This window comes from Branchiostoma belcheri, unplaced genomic scaffold, assembly GCF_001625305.1.
Source record: "Branchiostoma belcheri isolate BF01 breed outbred unplaced genomic scaffold, Haploidv18h27 scaffold138, whole genome shotgun sequence".
Taxonomy (NCBI): Eukaryota; Metazoa; Chordata; class Leptocardii; order Amphioxiformes; family Branchiostomatidae; genus Branchiostoma; species Branchiostoma belcheri.
The window spans coordinates 449,273-464,685 of record NW_017802802.1 but is presented as its reverse complement, the minus strand read 5'-3'; the positions used below and the strand labels follow the sequence as shown (position 1 = coordinate 464,685).

The 15,413-nt window shown below is 42.0% G+C and overlaps 2 protein-coding genes across 2 annotated transcripts; one reads left to right on the top strand and one right to left on the bottom strand.

The window, feature by feature from the left end:
* Positions 1–1,363: 1,363 nt before the first annotated feature.
* LOC109464417 (N-acetylaspartate synthetase-like) lies at positions 1,364–2,502 on the bottom strand. Its single transcript, XM_019761394.1, has one exon. The coding sequence runs from the start codon at positions 2,426–2,428 to the stop codon at positions 1,748–1,750; it is 681 nt and encodes a 226-aa protein (XP_019616953.1). The 5' UTR covers positions 2,429–2,502; the 3' UTR covers positions 1,364–1,747.
* Positions 2,503–2,754: 252 nt separating this feature from the next.
* LOC109464422 (tubulin-specific chaperone A-like) lies at positions 2,755–7,808 on the top strand. The gene is made up of 4 exons (XM_019761401.1): positions 2,755–2,930; positions 3,451–3,556; positions 5,218–5,304; positions 6,926–7,808. Exons 1-4 carry the CDS (start codon positions 2,872–2,874, stop codon positions 7,016–7,018), a joined length of 345 nt encoding a protein of 114 aa, XP_019616960.1. The 5' UTR covers positions 2,755–2,871; the 3' UTR covers positions 7,019–7,808.
* The last annotated feature ends 7,605 nt before the right edge of the window (positions 7,809–15,413 follow it).

Genomic DNA, 15,413 nt, shown 5'->3' with positions numbered 1-15,413 from the left:
CTCCTATATGACCCCATCAGTGGCAAAGTGTCTGGGTAAAATAAAATGGTCTAAGGCAACATTAAAATTCTGTTGACTGGAGGGTGAGTGTTGTAACACATGACCACTATATCCACCGTAAGACTGAGAGTACTGTTTTAGCTGCGTACTAGTATTGATTTGGATAATTACAGGTTCTGGTCTATGCATGCCATCATGAAGTAGCCTTTAACAGGCCTAGGGGGGGGGGTAGATATTCGAATAGGGCCAATTGATTGCTATTTGCTATCTTTAATGTTTATACATGCCCCAGTGCAGGTATGCAAAAAAATTCTTCGAGCCATGGCGTGCGTGCTGGAGTCCTGAAGGTGTAGCTTGGGAGTGGGAACACGTACCTTGATAACTACAGGTTTGTGTTTGGAGACGTACAGGGCATGGAAGTCTTCAGGTGCAATCATGTAGGGCAGTTCCTCCACGATAAAGTCAGGAGGCCGATGCGCGCCGAAACGTTTCATGTGTCCATTCTTAAACAGCTCTTCCCTGGTCAGTTCGACTGGAGGCGTGTTGCACTCCGGGCTGTAGATACTTCCGTCTGCGCCATGGCAGGCTGGGTTGGTGTCGTCCTGGCGGGAGATTCTTGTTAGAGCGCAAAGCAGGAAAAGTAGCAGGATTTTTGCCATGGCGAAATGTGATGGGGGGGGGGGTATCTACCAGTCAACTTCTATGCCTCTTGGTACGTTGGCACAGAGAATCAATGTGACTGCGAGAGAGTAGGTAGCTATCTGAGAAACGTAAGACACGGCAACTTCCGCACCAGTTCTTGTGTAGCCTGTTAGACTGGATTTTTGTCGCCACTTCCGGGTACGTCACAGGCCAACTTACAGCCAATCAGCGCCCGCCGTGGCGGGGTCGCTGCAGGTTGGAATATTCCATTCAAAAAGTTCGGGAGTCGCCAGGTGGAATTTTCAATAGCTGGAGATATAGGGCGAAGTGGATGAAGGTTTTTTTTTAAACTCAATGCAGCGGGACAAGAAACTTGAATGAACAAAGGACAGTAAAAACCAGTGTAATGGTTTTGCTGATGAATTTGTTTCTATCTCGCCACAAATGGCATTTGAACTTTTAAGTATGAATGATCTATTATGATCATAGAGCGGGGTATTAACCCTTTATTATATTGCACATTTAGTGTCTGTTGAACAAAAGACATGAACGTTATCCCAAACGACTAGTATTAGTACATGTATTTCATAATCATGCAACATCATAACGTACCCAAAAACTGTCCCACTACTAGTAATTTCCCTTAGCACCCGCCAACATTAAATAGTTCGTGCAGAATTTGTGCAATGATGTACAACACTGGACTGAAATTTCGTGAAGCGATTTCTATTGCACCCAAGAAACACTAAACTGCGTTGCAAATATACATACCAAGTACTGATACAATGACAATATACATGTACTAGCATCTTTTTAACACAATACATTACGATACTTCTTGTCAACGGAGTAAAAGACTACTGAATACACAGAAGCAAATAAATGTTCTGAGTAAGAACTAGAATAAAGAAATATTCGGTAAATAAATATACATTTTTACACTTTACCCAGAATTAGGCAAACTTTTTGCATTTTACAGTGTTTATGTTGTGTTCGGTGTGGAAAAAGTCTTCTCCCAGTATGGGAGCGCCGCATGTATTTAAACCCGTGATTGTTTCCGACGGTCAGTTTGGAAAGCTTTGAACAGTTTGGTACCGCCCAATCATCAGTAGTAGGTGCTGTCCTGTTGTATGTCATACACGAGCGTGAATGTCCAGAGCACAAAGCCGCACTCTCGCCTGGCCCACGTGTTCACGCATCGGAACCCCATTTTCTCATACAGCGCTTTGGCGGGAAGCTGGACCTCCGTGGTGATCAGCTCTATCCTGCGGTACTTGTTCCTCTTGCAGAAGTCAATGGCGGTCTCCACCAACCGCTTGGCGATGCCCTGTCGCCGGTATTTCTCACTCACCGCCATCCGCCGTAACCAGGCAACGTCATCGGCGCACTCATTGGCTGGCTTGTTGAGAGACCTGAGGGTGATGGCGATCGTGCCAACCACCTGTCCATCCGCCTCCGCCACCCAGAAATTCCGCCGGGGTTTCATGTAGTTCCTCTGCACGTTTTCGATGTCGTCAAACAGCGGTCCCTTGGTCATCAGGTGAGCTGCTATGAGGAGAGTTAGATAGTACAGGCACAACAGAGCCACGAAAAACGTGATGGTGTACATCAGAGACAACGTCCACTGGTACATCAGAGCCGTCAGAACCAACCCGGTGGCGATCACCGAAGGACGACGCACTCCCACGTAAAAGGCGGGATCTACATTCGAGAAGAGCCCATCTACTAAGACTTTGCGAACCATTTTGGCGTCGGAACGCCGAAATGTCCGGATTTTTACACCCATTTTCACGGTATTTCATACCATCTGTGTCGGAGCAAAGTCGGAGCAAATATCACCTGCATCAGTTATTTGAGGACGTTGACCTTTGGCGTCTTGGCCCTTTGAAGTTAGATAGAACCATTGACAAAAACCAATGGGTAGAATAATCGTATTAATATCAGTAAAAGAAATAATTTGTACATAGATCCACCATTGTGTTCTAAGTATTTCTAATATCAAAAATATTTAAACTCTTTATTCTATGTATAAACCATAACTTTGATTTGACTTGGATAAGTATCTTGGGCTAACATTTTGACAACCCCCATTACTTTGTAGTATCCTCCACGCATGCGTGCTGAGTTAGTCTGCCATTTTGAATTTTCCGCCGGGCCAGTGTCTGAGTCATTCTCTCTCTTCAGACATTTCTACAGGTGTATCTACTCCAGAATCCTCAAGAACCAACCATGTCTGCTACCGACCCAAGACTGAGACAGATCAAGATCAAGACAGGGGTCGTCAAAAGGTAGTTCCTGAGACAGGTGTCAGACGATCTCAAACGCCAAACCACCCCGTTGGTCAAACAGATAGAAATTCAGGCGTCACAAATATTTGTTTTTCTCCCTCCCCCCGCGTTTATCTCTGCCAAATATCATAGCGTATATCTGTCTGTAATGTAAAAATCTTTAAGATGCTATGTCTTTTACATTGTTATGTTGAGTTTTTCCTGTTGATTGTAGAAAAATAAGATGTTGCACACATCTTACTTGCACCCTTACATAAACAATACATGAGTGATAATCTTATTTTAGGGGATGACTCATACGAGTCATGTTGTTCTGGACTGATACAAAGCCTTGGTTTATATTTTGTATCGAATTTTTAAGCTTTTTTTTAATCAAAAAGAACCGCAGATGAAAATGTATTTTTGTCTTTAGTTACTGTTAGTGTTCCTTTTAGTAAAAACAAGTTGTTCTGGTGGTCCCTTATAAATAAGTATTATGCAAACTTCTAAAAAACTCTTTCTTTTCAATTTTAACCTTCAGAATTGGCAAGGAGAAGACAATGTATGGAAAGGAGGTACTTAAGGAAGAAGAAAGACTTGAGAAGTTCAAGACTGAAGGGAAAGATGAACACGACATTAGAAAGCAGGTTAGTTTGTGTTGTGTTGACTTACTAACTTAAAATTATTAAACTTACAGTGGCAGTACAGAGTTAGTGCCACCATGTATGAATGTGTTTGAGTAACAAAAGAGAGCAGTAGTTTGTTAGGCTGGACCACATGAAGGTAAACATTATGTATTTGCTTTGCAAAAATGTTACCTTCGTACCTCTGTTATGATATTTATGTTTACCAAAGGAAAACTTCTTCTTCTCCAAACAGTGACCTATGACCTGACCAGTGACCTGATTTGTTGACGCCTGTCACCATGGTGACTGGTGTTGGGTTACATAATGTTGCAATTTCATGGTCTGCTCTGCTCCTGTCACCATATACTAGTACTACTAGTAGTACATGTATGTGAACGTGTTTGAGTGAGAATTAACAGAGCAGACCATATGTGAAGGTTAACATTATGCATTTGCTTTGCAAAGTTACCTTTCTAGTTACTAAGTATGTCTCTTTCTACCACAGTCAAGTCTAGTCTACCACAGTGGTATGCCCTTTAATGCAAAAGCACATCTGCCCTCATACAATTCTTTCCATTTTGAGACTTGCAAGCAGTCTAATACTCTAACAACTGACAAAGCAGACTTCCAGATTGTGATCAGGGGAATGTTTGATAGAAATGATTGAGTTTGTTGAGAAGCAGTTTCAGCATGGAGCCATCCTGTATGGTTGCCCATGGGAGATCGGCTGTAACAGTCTGTCAGCTCTACTCAGTAATTAGGTCTGTATGGTATTGAGGAGAAGCCTCGTCGCCCAATTTGTGTTGCCAAAATAACAATCGTTACAACTTAGGTGGAACAGATCATGTTGATGTTGGAGGAATTTGGAGTAAATGAGTAGGGATGCAAGACTTTCAACAACTTGTGAATGGTTCTCTTGATACAAAGAGTTTTGAATCCAGTTTCCTGGAAAAGAAATTGTGTACCACTGGAACCAGCTGGAAAACAGTTGCAGACTGACTAAATATAATTTTGCACATAAATTTTTCAAATTGCACCTAAAATTTTTGCCAACGTGCAAAGTATTTCGAGCCCTGAGTTTGGATTAGACATTTTCTACTCTGATTTAGAAAATAGAAAAACCTTGATACAAGCATGGAGTTAAAACCTCCTTGATGCAAGTATGTTTATATGCCGTGTTTAATGTACTACAGAGACATTTAACACATTAAGCTCCATAGCAGTCTTTTAAGTTTGATAGTTGTTTTGCTGCTGAGCCATAGAAGTGTACCAGGGCTTGAAATCCTTTTTTCTACATGCCTGAGGCATTTTCTATACTGAGGCATGTAGCATTGGAAATAACCTATATATATATATACATATATATACAAAGTCATATACATAAAAATGTATGTATGTATGTACGTATGTATGTATATATAAACCATTTTAATTCTTGTTTAGCATTTTGCAGCTGCTCATCAGCAGGACAGAAAAAAAAATTCCACCGACACTTATGGATCCAATACTGGGATAGTGCAGGTTAGATGCAGGCTAGATAGGCATCGAAAATACCTGCACAGCTCCTGTACTAACTTGCATATGCAGGTGGTATTTCAAGCCCAGAATGAATAAGAATATAGAGATACTGCTGTCCTGTATCCTGTCTCTTATTCCATTGTTCTGTATCATACCATTTGTAGGAGGAGGTTTTACAGGAGTCCAAGATGATGATCCCAGACTGCCGCCGCCGGCTGATGGCAGCGCATGAAGAGCTCACGAAAATGCTGGTGAGTTTTGGGTCAGGTGACTTGTGTGTATGGTAGAGCAGTGGTTAAGATAGTATGTTGGCAGAACATACTGCATCTGTGCCAATATATGTGCATATATATATAGCCTCCTGTGCAGGCCCCGCAGCGGTGGGGAAGAGTTTTTAACGCATTATTTTAATATAGCCGGCCATCCTATAGCTACATAGCCGCCGAGAGAAGGTTCCATTCCACCCATGGAGCCTGCTCCCATTCGGCAAGAAAAAAAGGAAATTAAAAATCACCTTAGACAAATTGGTATGGACCCCGGAGCGCTCTCCGCCAGCCGACGTTGTCACGCCCCCGTGGGCATGGCTGGACAACTTTCTAACGGTCAATGGCTTCACTGTGTGTTTGAAAAAGTAAACAAAAATCTTACCGTGTTGCCTGGCTTGTTGGTCGCCATGAATGCGAGGGAAAGAGGCGAGCCGGCGGCTAAAGACATCCAGGGATTTCTCCAATTGAGAGAGGGTCGCATTAGCGATACTACCGGTAGTAATTTTTTGCGATCTCATATGCCCCCCTCCCCCGCTTACGATCCACTTTTGTGCGCTGAAGATCCGAAGTGTACTACTCGATAACTACAATGTTTCTGATGAATTTCAACAAGTTGAATAAGTATACACCTATAGACTTGTACAAGTTTTGGATTTTTTTGCTGTTCGACTGGCCTGCCATACGTTCTCTCGCCTGCCGCAGATAATTTGCGGACGGGTGTGAATTGCTCGTCATGGTCATGTGAATTGCTCGTCGCTGGCATGTGAATGGGCCCTTCGAAAGACTTTTCTAATCCCCTTTCCCTTTTTCCTCGCCGAATGGGAGCAGGCTCCGTGGGCGGAATGAAACCTTCTCTCGGCGGCTATGTAGGATGGCTGGCTATATTAAAATAACGTGTTAAAAACCCTTCCCCACCGCCGCGGGGCCTGCACAGGAGGCTAATATATGATATGCATTGCACTTCAACAGGATGTCTCATATAAGGCTGCATTGCATATTTAAGGAAGATATCCCATCTGTAGTTTTCAAATGTTGTGACATTAAAATTCTGTGATAAACATTGATCTAACATCCAATGAGAACCATGAAAAATCGAGGCCCCTAGCACACCTAGATATACTTCTCTAACTACAGACAACTTAGCAGTCTCTGAGAATTATGCTCCTTTTAATATTATTATGCTTGTTTCTGGGATGTATTATGCATCTTCCACTGAATAAAGTTACAGTATACTTATCTTGCAATTGGATTATGCAATCTAATACCCAATAAGTTCTTAAGTTGAGTAGTAATGAAGGATTATGATGCAGGTTGTAAGGGTTTAAGTACAGACTACAGACAGACTTTTTTCTGTCTTGATTTATGGAGGGCTGCTATGCACTTCTTAAAGGATCAGAAGGGAAGAAGCAGCTCTATTAATGAATGCATCACACCTATCCATATGCAAAACTGCTGCTGTATTTGTATGTATGTATGTGGTTTGGCAGTATAATTCAAGAAGATTTGAATGGGTTGTTGTGAAATTTGGTGTGTGTTTAAGTCATGTATGAAATGCAAACAGTTAAATGTTTCTTGCTCATGTTTCTATAATTACTGTGACAAACAGGAGGAAGAAGCAGACCTGAATGAGACAGAAGAGTTCAAGGCAGCTCAGGAGGTCCTAGAGGATGCATCCAAACAGCTTGCAGAGGTCCAGTAGGAGCATCCCAATAAGCCTGTAAACCCAGGCTACAAGTCTTGCTACAGTACACACATGTGGTCTTATGTTACCTTTCAGTGTGGCCTCCTGGTTTCTGCACTGCTCCTTTTCCATGTATGGATAGTATCCCATAGTGCATTGTTCTCTCTCCAAATATGGTAGTAGTAGTGTCCTACCCTACACTGGGAAGAAAAGGTGATTGACATGAGATTTCTGAATGAAGAACTTTCTAGATACTGATAAGGTAACTTGGGGTGATTAAGGATTATAGTTAGAAATCTTGAGCTTTATAATTCTGTCTACTAACTATGCAGGGTTTGTGTGTGTAAAAGGATGTAATTCTAGAAAATCTGAGCAAAAATCTGAACTGAAGACAATTTATTTGTTACTTCAGGATGTACTGAAATAATGGTAACGGTACTAACCATTTTCCAAGTGTAATTGTTTTGCACTAGTGAGTAACTTTACTTCTCAAACAACAACATTGAAAAACAACATCTTTGAAATAACAACTATTCACCAATGCATTATAGTCGAAACCTGAGAGAGAAAAATCTTGCATTGTTGTGGCTGCTGTTGGTTCTTCGATTATCTACAATCTTGTCACTTTTTAAACAAAAATTGAGTTTTTTCTGATTCCATAATGTAAAGCTTATAGTGCACTGCAGATTATTGAATGGATCTTGAACTATAGATATCAATGTTTGATTTTATTTAATGTGTGGGTGTGAAATAACATTCCATGTTTTGATTCTGAATTAAGAAAGAATACAAAAAGGTTTTGTCTCAATCTGATTCTTGTTTTTAAGTCACTATTATCAACTTGTTGAAATGAACATATTTACAAGCATAGCATAGGATTCATACAATACTCCTAGTTGGACCACATATCCACAGTCTGACCTCTCTCTCCACGCATTTCTGCACAACAGTAGCTAAACATGCTGAACACCAGCCAACCACAGACTCCCGACTTACTCCCAACCATCGTTGGGGAGTTTGGCAGTGTTTGGGAGGCCATATTTGGCTTTAGTATGTGTGTATTGTTTTCCCTAATACTTCCTACTCTTATGTCCTATAAGCAGGATACCTCATTGGCTACGCCTAGAAGAAGTCCTCGTATTCTGTCATGCTGCGTCTGAAAGCCTTTTAATTGATGGTCGTTAAACCAAAGGGAATTGTGATGAAGTGGTTCTTAATGTGTCATATGTCGCGTGTTGTGCAGGTGGTGCGAGCATGGCGTCAGTCTAATCCCGAATCTAACTCTCGTTAGAGCAAGTAAAGAGCGGTTATGAATTGACTTGATTGAATGATTCCAATAAGAGGAATATAATCGATATAACTAGGGGGAGAGAAGACGGAATGTTATTCAATAAAGTGTAAGCCCGATGGCAGATACTGATATAGACGTTCCTGTTCAGGTGTCTAGACTGAGACTTTGGGAGGAAACGTTGGTACGAATACGTTTGGGGCAAAAGTAAGATACTAGTAAACCTTAAGGCCATTCGCTTCCGAATCAGCAGGAGTGAAGCAGAACCAGGCCGAATGAAGAATTCGCAAAATCGCGTCACATTCAGGAAACCCTAGTTCCTTCACACCCGAGGCGGGGTGAGCCGGATTGCCGCCTGAATGATTTTTCAAAAATTCGTGGTATATTCCAAATATTCAGGCCCATTTCAGTTCTACGCGGAACACCATCGGAATGCTATAGAATGCAGCCATACTAAAGTTAGAATACACTTTTGATGCTGTTTGATATTTCTCCACTTCAAATTCACCACGAAAGTTTTGAGCATGTCGAAATTATTACAGTTCTGTGCAAGTGAAAGTGGGTCCCGTAAAAGTAACCGCAAAGCGCTCTATCCTTAGGTTGTATAGGATAAATTTTATCTGCTGCGTTTAGTCCAGATTTGTACCTACAAGAGCCTGTTGTGTTGAATTAGGAACATTTATATTGAAAATAATTACTTTATGATCTTACCTCCCTCTACAGTGCACCTGGGGAGTATAGTGATATGTTTAGTCTGTTGTGAAGGACAACTGAAAATAGCCTAGATGCCAGACCCAAAGGTGCAATCTCAGTGTGCAACACCTTGCACACTGAGATATTTTGTGTCCAGTGTGCTTTGGGTCTGGCATCCAGGCTAAACTGAAAATAGAGCGGGCGGTAACTGGGACACATCGACATCATATGTCTGTTTGGTACATCTAAGGTAATCTCCAGACAGACGTACCGGTAGCATGACATTAGGCAAAAAAATGCAAAAGCCAACGAATTTTTGTTTGCCTATTGCCATGCCACCGCGTAAATCTGCTTGGAGATTACATCTTAGCCAAAATGCACCATGTTGTCTTGACCATGTTGATGTGATTTAATTTCTTGTGGCTGTTATACCCATGGCCCCTGACAAACAGAGCACGGACCTGAGTGTGATCTACGGGAAACAATAAAACAAAATAAAAATAAGATCATTGAAGAAAGATCCAATGATCCAAACACATTCGTTTACGAGTTTTGGAACATGTTCTGCTGAGACTCGGTTTTATTTTATTTTATTAAAATTACATCAGAACAAGATCACCCAGGCAGCGTTGAGACACCATCACTGTGCTACGTTGCCATATCGGTATACAGGCAGGGTGTTAAATTTTTTCTGTTTTACTAGCCTGATGGAAGTTTCCACCGAGATTTGGCCCAATGATGATGATGATGATGATGGTTATTATATTCATTTATTGGTTTGGCTGTTCAGCACACACAGTCAGGGCCGCCAAACTCATGACGTAGTCAGTTTGGTCGTTTGAAAACTTTCTAACGCAATCCCAGAACTTACTTAATATTACGCTCAGAAACTTTGAAAAGTCTCGTCGTCGAAAGACGGATCGTTGTTTTTCCAGAAAAAATGTCGCGTCGTCAACAAAATCCCGGTTCATTTGGCACTGTCACGCCTCCAGCTGCGAGCAGTTGACTAATCGAGGCACAACCCCGCGCGATAATTGTCGCAACATTCCGGATAAATGGCGAATAAACGGCGCGAAATGAGTTGAGCGAGAGCTATAAATTACGCCAACGGGTTAAGCATACATTATGAATTAAGAAATCATTTAATGTGATCTACTAAATTATCCATCTCGCGAGTGTAACGTGTACCGGCCCGCCCCGGCTCCCTCCAAGGTCGGGGATTACACGTCATTTATCATGCGCTTTGAGTCGCGATTTTTCATCTATTTGTTTCATTAAGCGAATGAATATTTGGGGAGGGAGGGATCATTGCACATTAAATAATCAGAGCTTCGGAAGGGTGAGATCGGCCCGGAGTTGAGACAGGGGAGGGTTCTACTGTTTATTTCATGCAGTCGGATTTAAAGTTGTTAAGACAACTTCAGACGGGTGTGTGCAAAGGCATTCTTTATGATGATTAAAAATGTCAAACTATATGTCTGTGGCGTTGCGTGTACGTCGAGGATGAACATTTTGATATTTATGTTCCAAACTTTTTCATCCCTCCGAGCGGCAACAGAGTCAGCGGTCTCGATGATTAACAAAATAATTATTTGTTTTCATTTGCGATATTATTTCTTGCATTGTTCCTTTTATACCGACGTCAAACGTTCTGATCGTTAAGCCTCGGCCACATACATCGTACGGCGCACCTACATGTACGATGGAGGGTTTTCCGCGATGGTCGTGTCTACATCGTGTAGATTTGAGAAGAAACCGATAGAATAGTTTAAAAATCAAACTCCTCGTCAAACCTTCGACGTGCGTTGCGAAACCACATCGTAGGTGCGTCGATAAAAGAGGGCAGCTTAAATTATCATTATCATGTGTGACCTTTTTCTAAGCTAAATGGCACTATGTCGTCAGTAATTTGTGCCCTGGTCTGTTCTGCTTAAATAACCATACAAGACAACGCCATATTCTGCAAGCAGCGCGATAATTTACGTTTTCCCTATTGATGCCTTTTACTTCCTCGCACAACTGCATCAAACAGGACATAAAAAAGAAAAACTTACCAAAAGGTTATTTTAGTTCAATTTCCCAGCTACACTCTCCAAAACAAACTCAACTTCTTTACTGAAACCGCGGGTCTAGCATATCCTCTGGAACATTACCGGACCCCGTGCCCTGATGAAGGCATTATCAGTCCGTACTTGACTGCACATTACACCTATTGTATTCCAGCAGCCAACAACTCCCGTGGCCGGTCTCCGTACGTGATACAGACAGAACCCGCCTCCCTCCCCCAGGACAAGCCCAGCTCCTGACGGCGCTAAACACGACCTGTACTTCAGATCGACACCGGTCCCCCAGGAAATAACCGATGCGCGGGTGCCCGTTGCTGAACACGGCTCGGCGCGATGTTTGACAACGTGTTCATTAAAAAGTGATTACATAGCGTGAAGACACGCCGATTCTCCACGCCCAAATCTAGTCTGCAAACAAAGAAAATCTGTCCTGATGAAGCGGGGATGTACAGAGGTTGTTTAACGGCGTATTTGCTGAACGGTTCGGCCCCGTCGTGTGTTATGTTATTTCCTCATTGTTGGACAAGTCACCCTCGCCCTGACCCTGTAAAAGTCGGTTGGTCTGGTCAGGTAATGGATAATGGTTCTATCACATCACGAGGTGCACAGATGGCGGGTGTAAAAGAGGCAATGATCTCTATGTGAGACTCAGAAAAGATACAATAAATAAACTTTATTGCCCAACAATTGTAAGGTAGATGAAGGTAAAGGTAGTCCCATTTTCAGGCCATAGGAGCAGTGGGTTGTTGATCCACTGTCGACGTCGAGGTATTGGAAGGCAGAGCCCATCCCTCACCTTAGCGCACCCCTCTCCTTCCACCTCCTTTTAACACTCCAACCAGCAAAGTCAGGTACCCATTTTGTTAGGAGGGAGGAAAGTCGTGTAAAGTGCCTTTCCCAAAGACACCACGTCTTGAATGCCTAGAATGCGAGGAATCGAACCCGCAACCTTTCGATCTCGTACCCGATAGCCTAGCCTTTCCACGCCACAACAAATGTACAAGGTACAATGCATGGCATCTACTGTTATAAAACAATAAACATACCATGCGACTGATCTAGCTTACACAGACCTAGGTAGTGTTGGATGAGAATGTTCTTTTACAATCATTTGGTGGAACTTCTAGCAGTTAGGCAATTTAGATACTGTCCTATATGTGTATGATGTATAAGTTATACATATAACGTTACGTACATTGCGCATTGTACAACAAACGACAAACAGACAACAATCAAACTATGCAAATCGTCTTGTGATAACATGTGATAATAAGTCGATAGCCATGTTAAACCTGTTGGCAATGAGGCCATGAAAACAAATTATTCGATCTGGGTAGAATTTACATGTAGTCGCCCCCCCCCGCGATCCGTCATCGGTCGCTGAGATTCGTTTAGTGTAATAAAGATCATATAAATACCAGATGTTTTATGTTTCCCGTTTCAATATCTCACAGTTAATTAGGCAAAGGTCAAAGGAATGAAATGAAACTTTCTCATCTCATAGTCTTAGACTTGATTTGATTACATAAACGTGGAATCTGCAAAACTCTGAGAAAAACGCTTAACTCTGGAGTCACTAACGAGGGCATTGTCCAAGTCCTAAAGCATGGTTTTCGCTGAAAGTCCTTGGCAAAGAAAACTTCATTTAGATGTAAAAACTACTGACATATTCATAGCCACTCCCACTGCAGCGATCAAATATGTGATCATTACGCCCTCAGAAATGTAGCAATTTCCTGAATTATTGAATATACCGTAGTCTGCTCATGCCCGGCGGTTTTTATGGCGGTAAGTAGACTTGTGTATGCGGAGTTGTGAGGTCGCTTTAACGCTAGATTGAGATGATGATCAACAATAGCAATGATGTCGTTACGACTCAATAAATAACGTGCCTGAAATCTATCACCATGTTTGGAGAGAAATCCAAGGGTTGCTTCACAGAGCCTCGGTACAGGCAAATTTCATCAAATACATGAACACAAAGTGACTCGTCTGAGAGTGTTGTTTGCATGTACGTATGGCAACAGTAATATGAGTATTTAGTAGCGATAATTTTCTCATAATAACATTGCGCTGTAAGAGTTTCGTTTAGGACACGACGACACAAGACACATGAAAGAAAACCGCTACATCGTACATGCATGTGTTTATTGCAGTGAAAGTTTCTACCTTTTGGGGAACGACTCTTTGTTGATCGACGGGGGGAGCTGTTGAATGTGACACAGTGGCTTCAGCCAGTCTCAAAATGAAGTATCGGCCTGTAGGCAAACCAGGAAAACTGAAGTTGCCAGACGTCTTACCCCTTGAGCGTTTTAATTAAGACAGCTGGAAGTCAATGAAAACAGGAAAACTAGATAGGGAAAAAACAATGGACAGGCATATTCATAGACTTGGTCTTGATGAAACAAGGTCATGATGAAGAAGCTGGATATATAATTGATAAAGACATCCCATATGAAAATTTCACTAAGTATTTCATCAACATACTTGGAATTCAAATTCAACAGGGACCTTTCTAGGAGACGCCTGTAATCAAGAATAATCGGTCCATTATCCCGAATCCGTCCTTTTGCGGCGTGTATCCTGAGAGTCGTTATGAGCCATACAAGTAATAAAAAGTGTCTTTATATTGCGCTTATTAATGTCTCCGGTGTAGTGGGCAATAATTTTACAATTTGGTAGATAGAGAGAACAGAACAACAATCTTTTTAAAGGAATGTCTATAAATCGTAGGCAACTTCAGAACACATGTGCTATCATGTTTAACTTGTGTTAACTTGTGTCCAGACTATTCGACCAGATATTTAAAGACTCAGTTAAACATCACGATAGTGCCTTTCAGGTCAATTTCAGGACCCGTACATACAGCAGCGATAAGTACATGTTTATGTGATCTGTCCACTATGCTGAAAGGAAACGGCATTAATATCCACGTTAGCTTTTTTCTTCTTTATCAAGTTTGTCCCGATGCCCTTGCCATGTAGCCACTTAAGTGTTCTGCAAAGAGACTGACTACTTTGGAAAGACTCTTCTTGGCAAAGAAGTTGTCGCAATTATTTCATCTCCCGTTCAATCATTGTCCCATTATCGTTACTACAACAGCCGGGTTCAGTCCCTGGTTTTATCGACGATGCGCCTGTCTCGTCAATATTTCACAAACTTTTCATTAACCGCCGCGCGCAGACCACAGCTAAAAGCGGTCATTAAGAAAGACTCGTACAGTGCAGCCATCATGCTTTCACGTGTATCAACTAATGGAGATCGTCGTTCCTTGATAAAACAAGCTCGCCGTTACAAATCTGGGAAATATAACATCCCGGCGCCAGTCCCTATAATCTGGATGAGAAACACATTTGTGCACATTTAGGACTAACATGTACCATCGGTTACCTCCTGATGCCGCCGTAATGAACAGATTGCTGTAGAGATCGCAGCTTGTACTGGTCTGATGCGGAAGTGTTGAAGTAATGCGTGGATAAAACCCAAATTTTGGTGAAATTAGCAGGCAGCAGAAACAGATTATATCATATTACACGTTCGGTCGCGAACCAGCAAAGAACATGTACATTAGCTTCATTATTAGCTCCCGTAATGTCGCCTTTTGTACGAGTCTGTTGCTCTTATTAATAATCCTAGAGTAAAGTCTTACCGTTGATGAATTGGCGGCATAACAGCTCGAACCATTAAGGGAACTACATTCAATTTGTCGGATAGTCGAGGCTTGATGACCAGAGTACGCCGGCGCGGTGGATCCATCTCGCCCGCGGTACAAACGATCCTGAGAACGGGCGAGATGACCGGAGTAGTTACGCCGAGAATTAGTCTCCATTTGCGGAATTTCGTTACCTCGATCAGAGTGATCCTCTGTTAGTGGTTGCCGTCTGGCTGGGGCTTTATCCCGAGCTTTTACCAGCCATTTTCTCATTGAACCCCTGAACTCACTCCCATTTTGTCCGCGTCGACTTGTACCGCCGCTTTCCCAGGAAAAAACGCACTTTGCTGTAAAAGCACGTAATTGAACAAACTGTCAGACTTAAGTGATGACTTAAACCGTTCGTTTTTAGCAGCGTGTATCTTGTTGAAGTTGTGGCTTTTATCTGTGCTGGTATTAAGAAGCGGATAGGAGTTGTCAGTTTAGAGGATGTCTACCGGGCGGTGTTGAAACCACTTCATCTCATGTAAGTGGCGATATACTACGTGTAGGTACAGGTATACAGACCAGCACATAAGACTGGTATACGGAGCCACTAAAATACTCTGCTTGAGATCTGCTGTGTAGTAGACCTATTATAACATATCAGAAATCATACATATAATAGATTCTTCGATAGTTAATTTATTAACTTACACGTACACATTTTTGTCC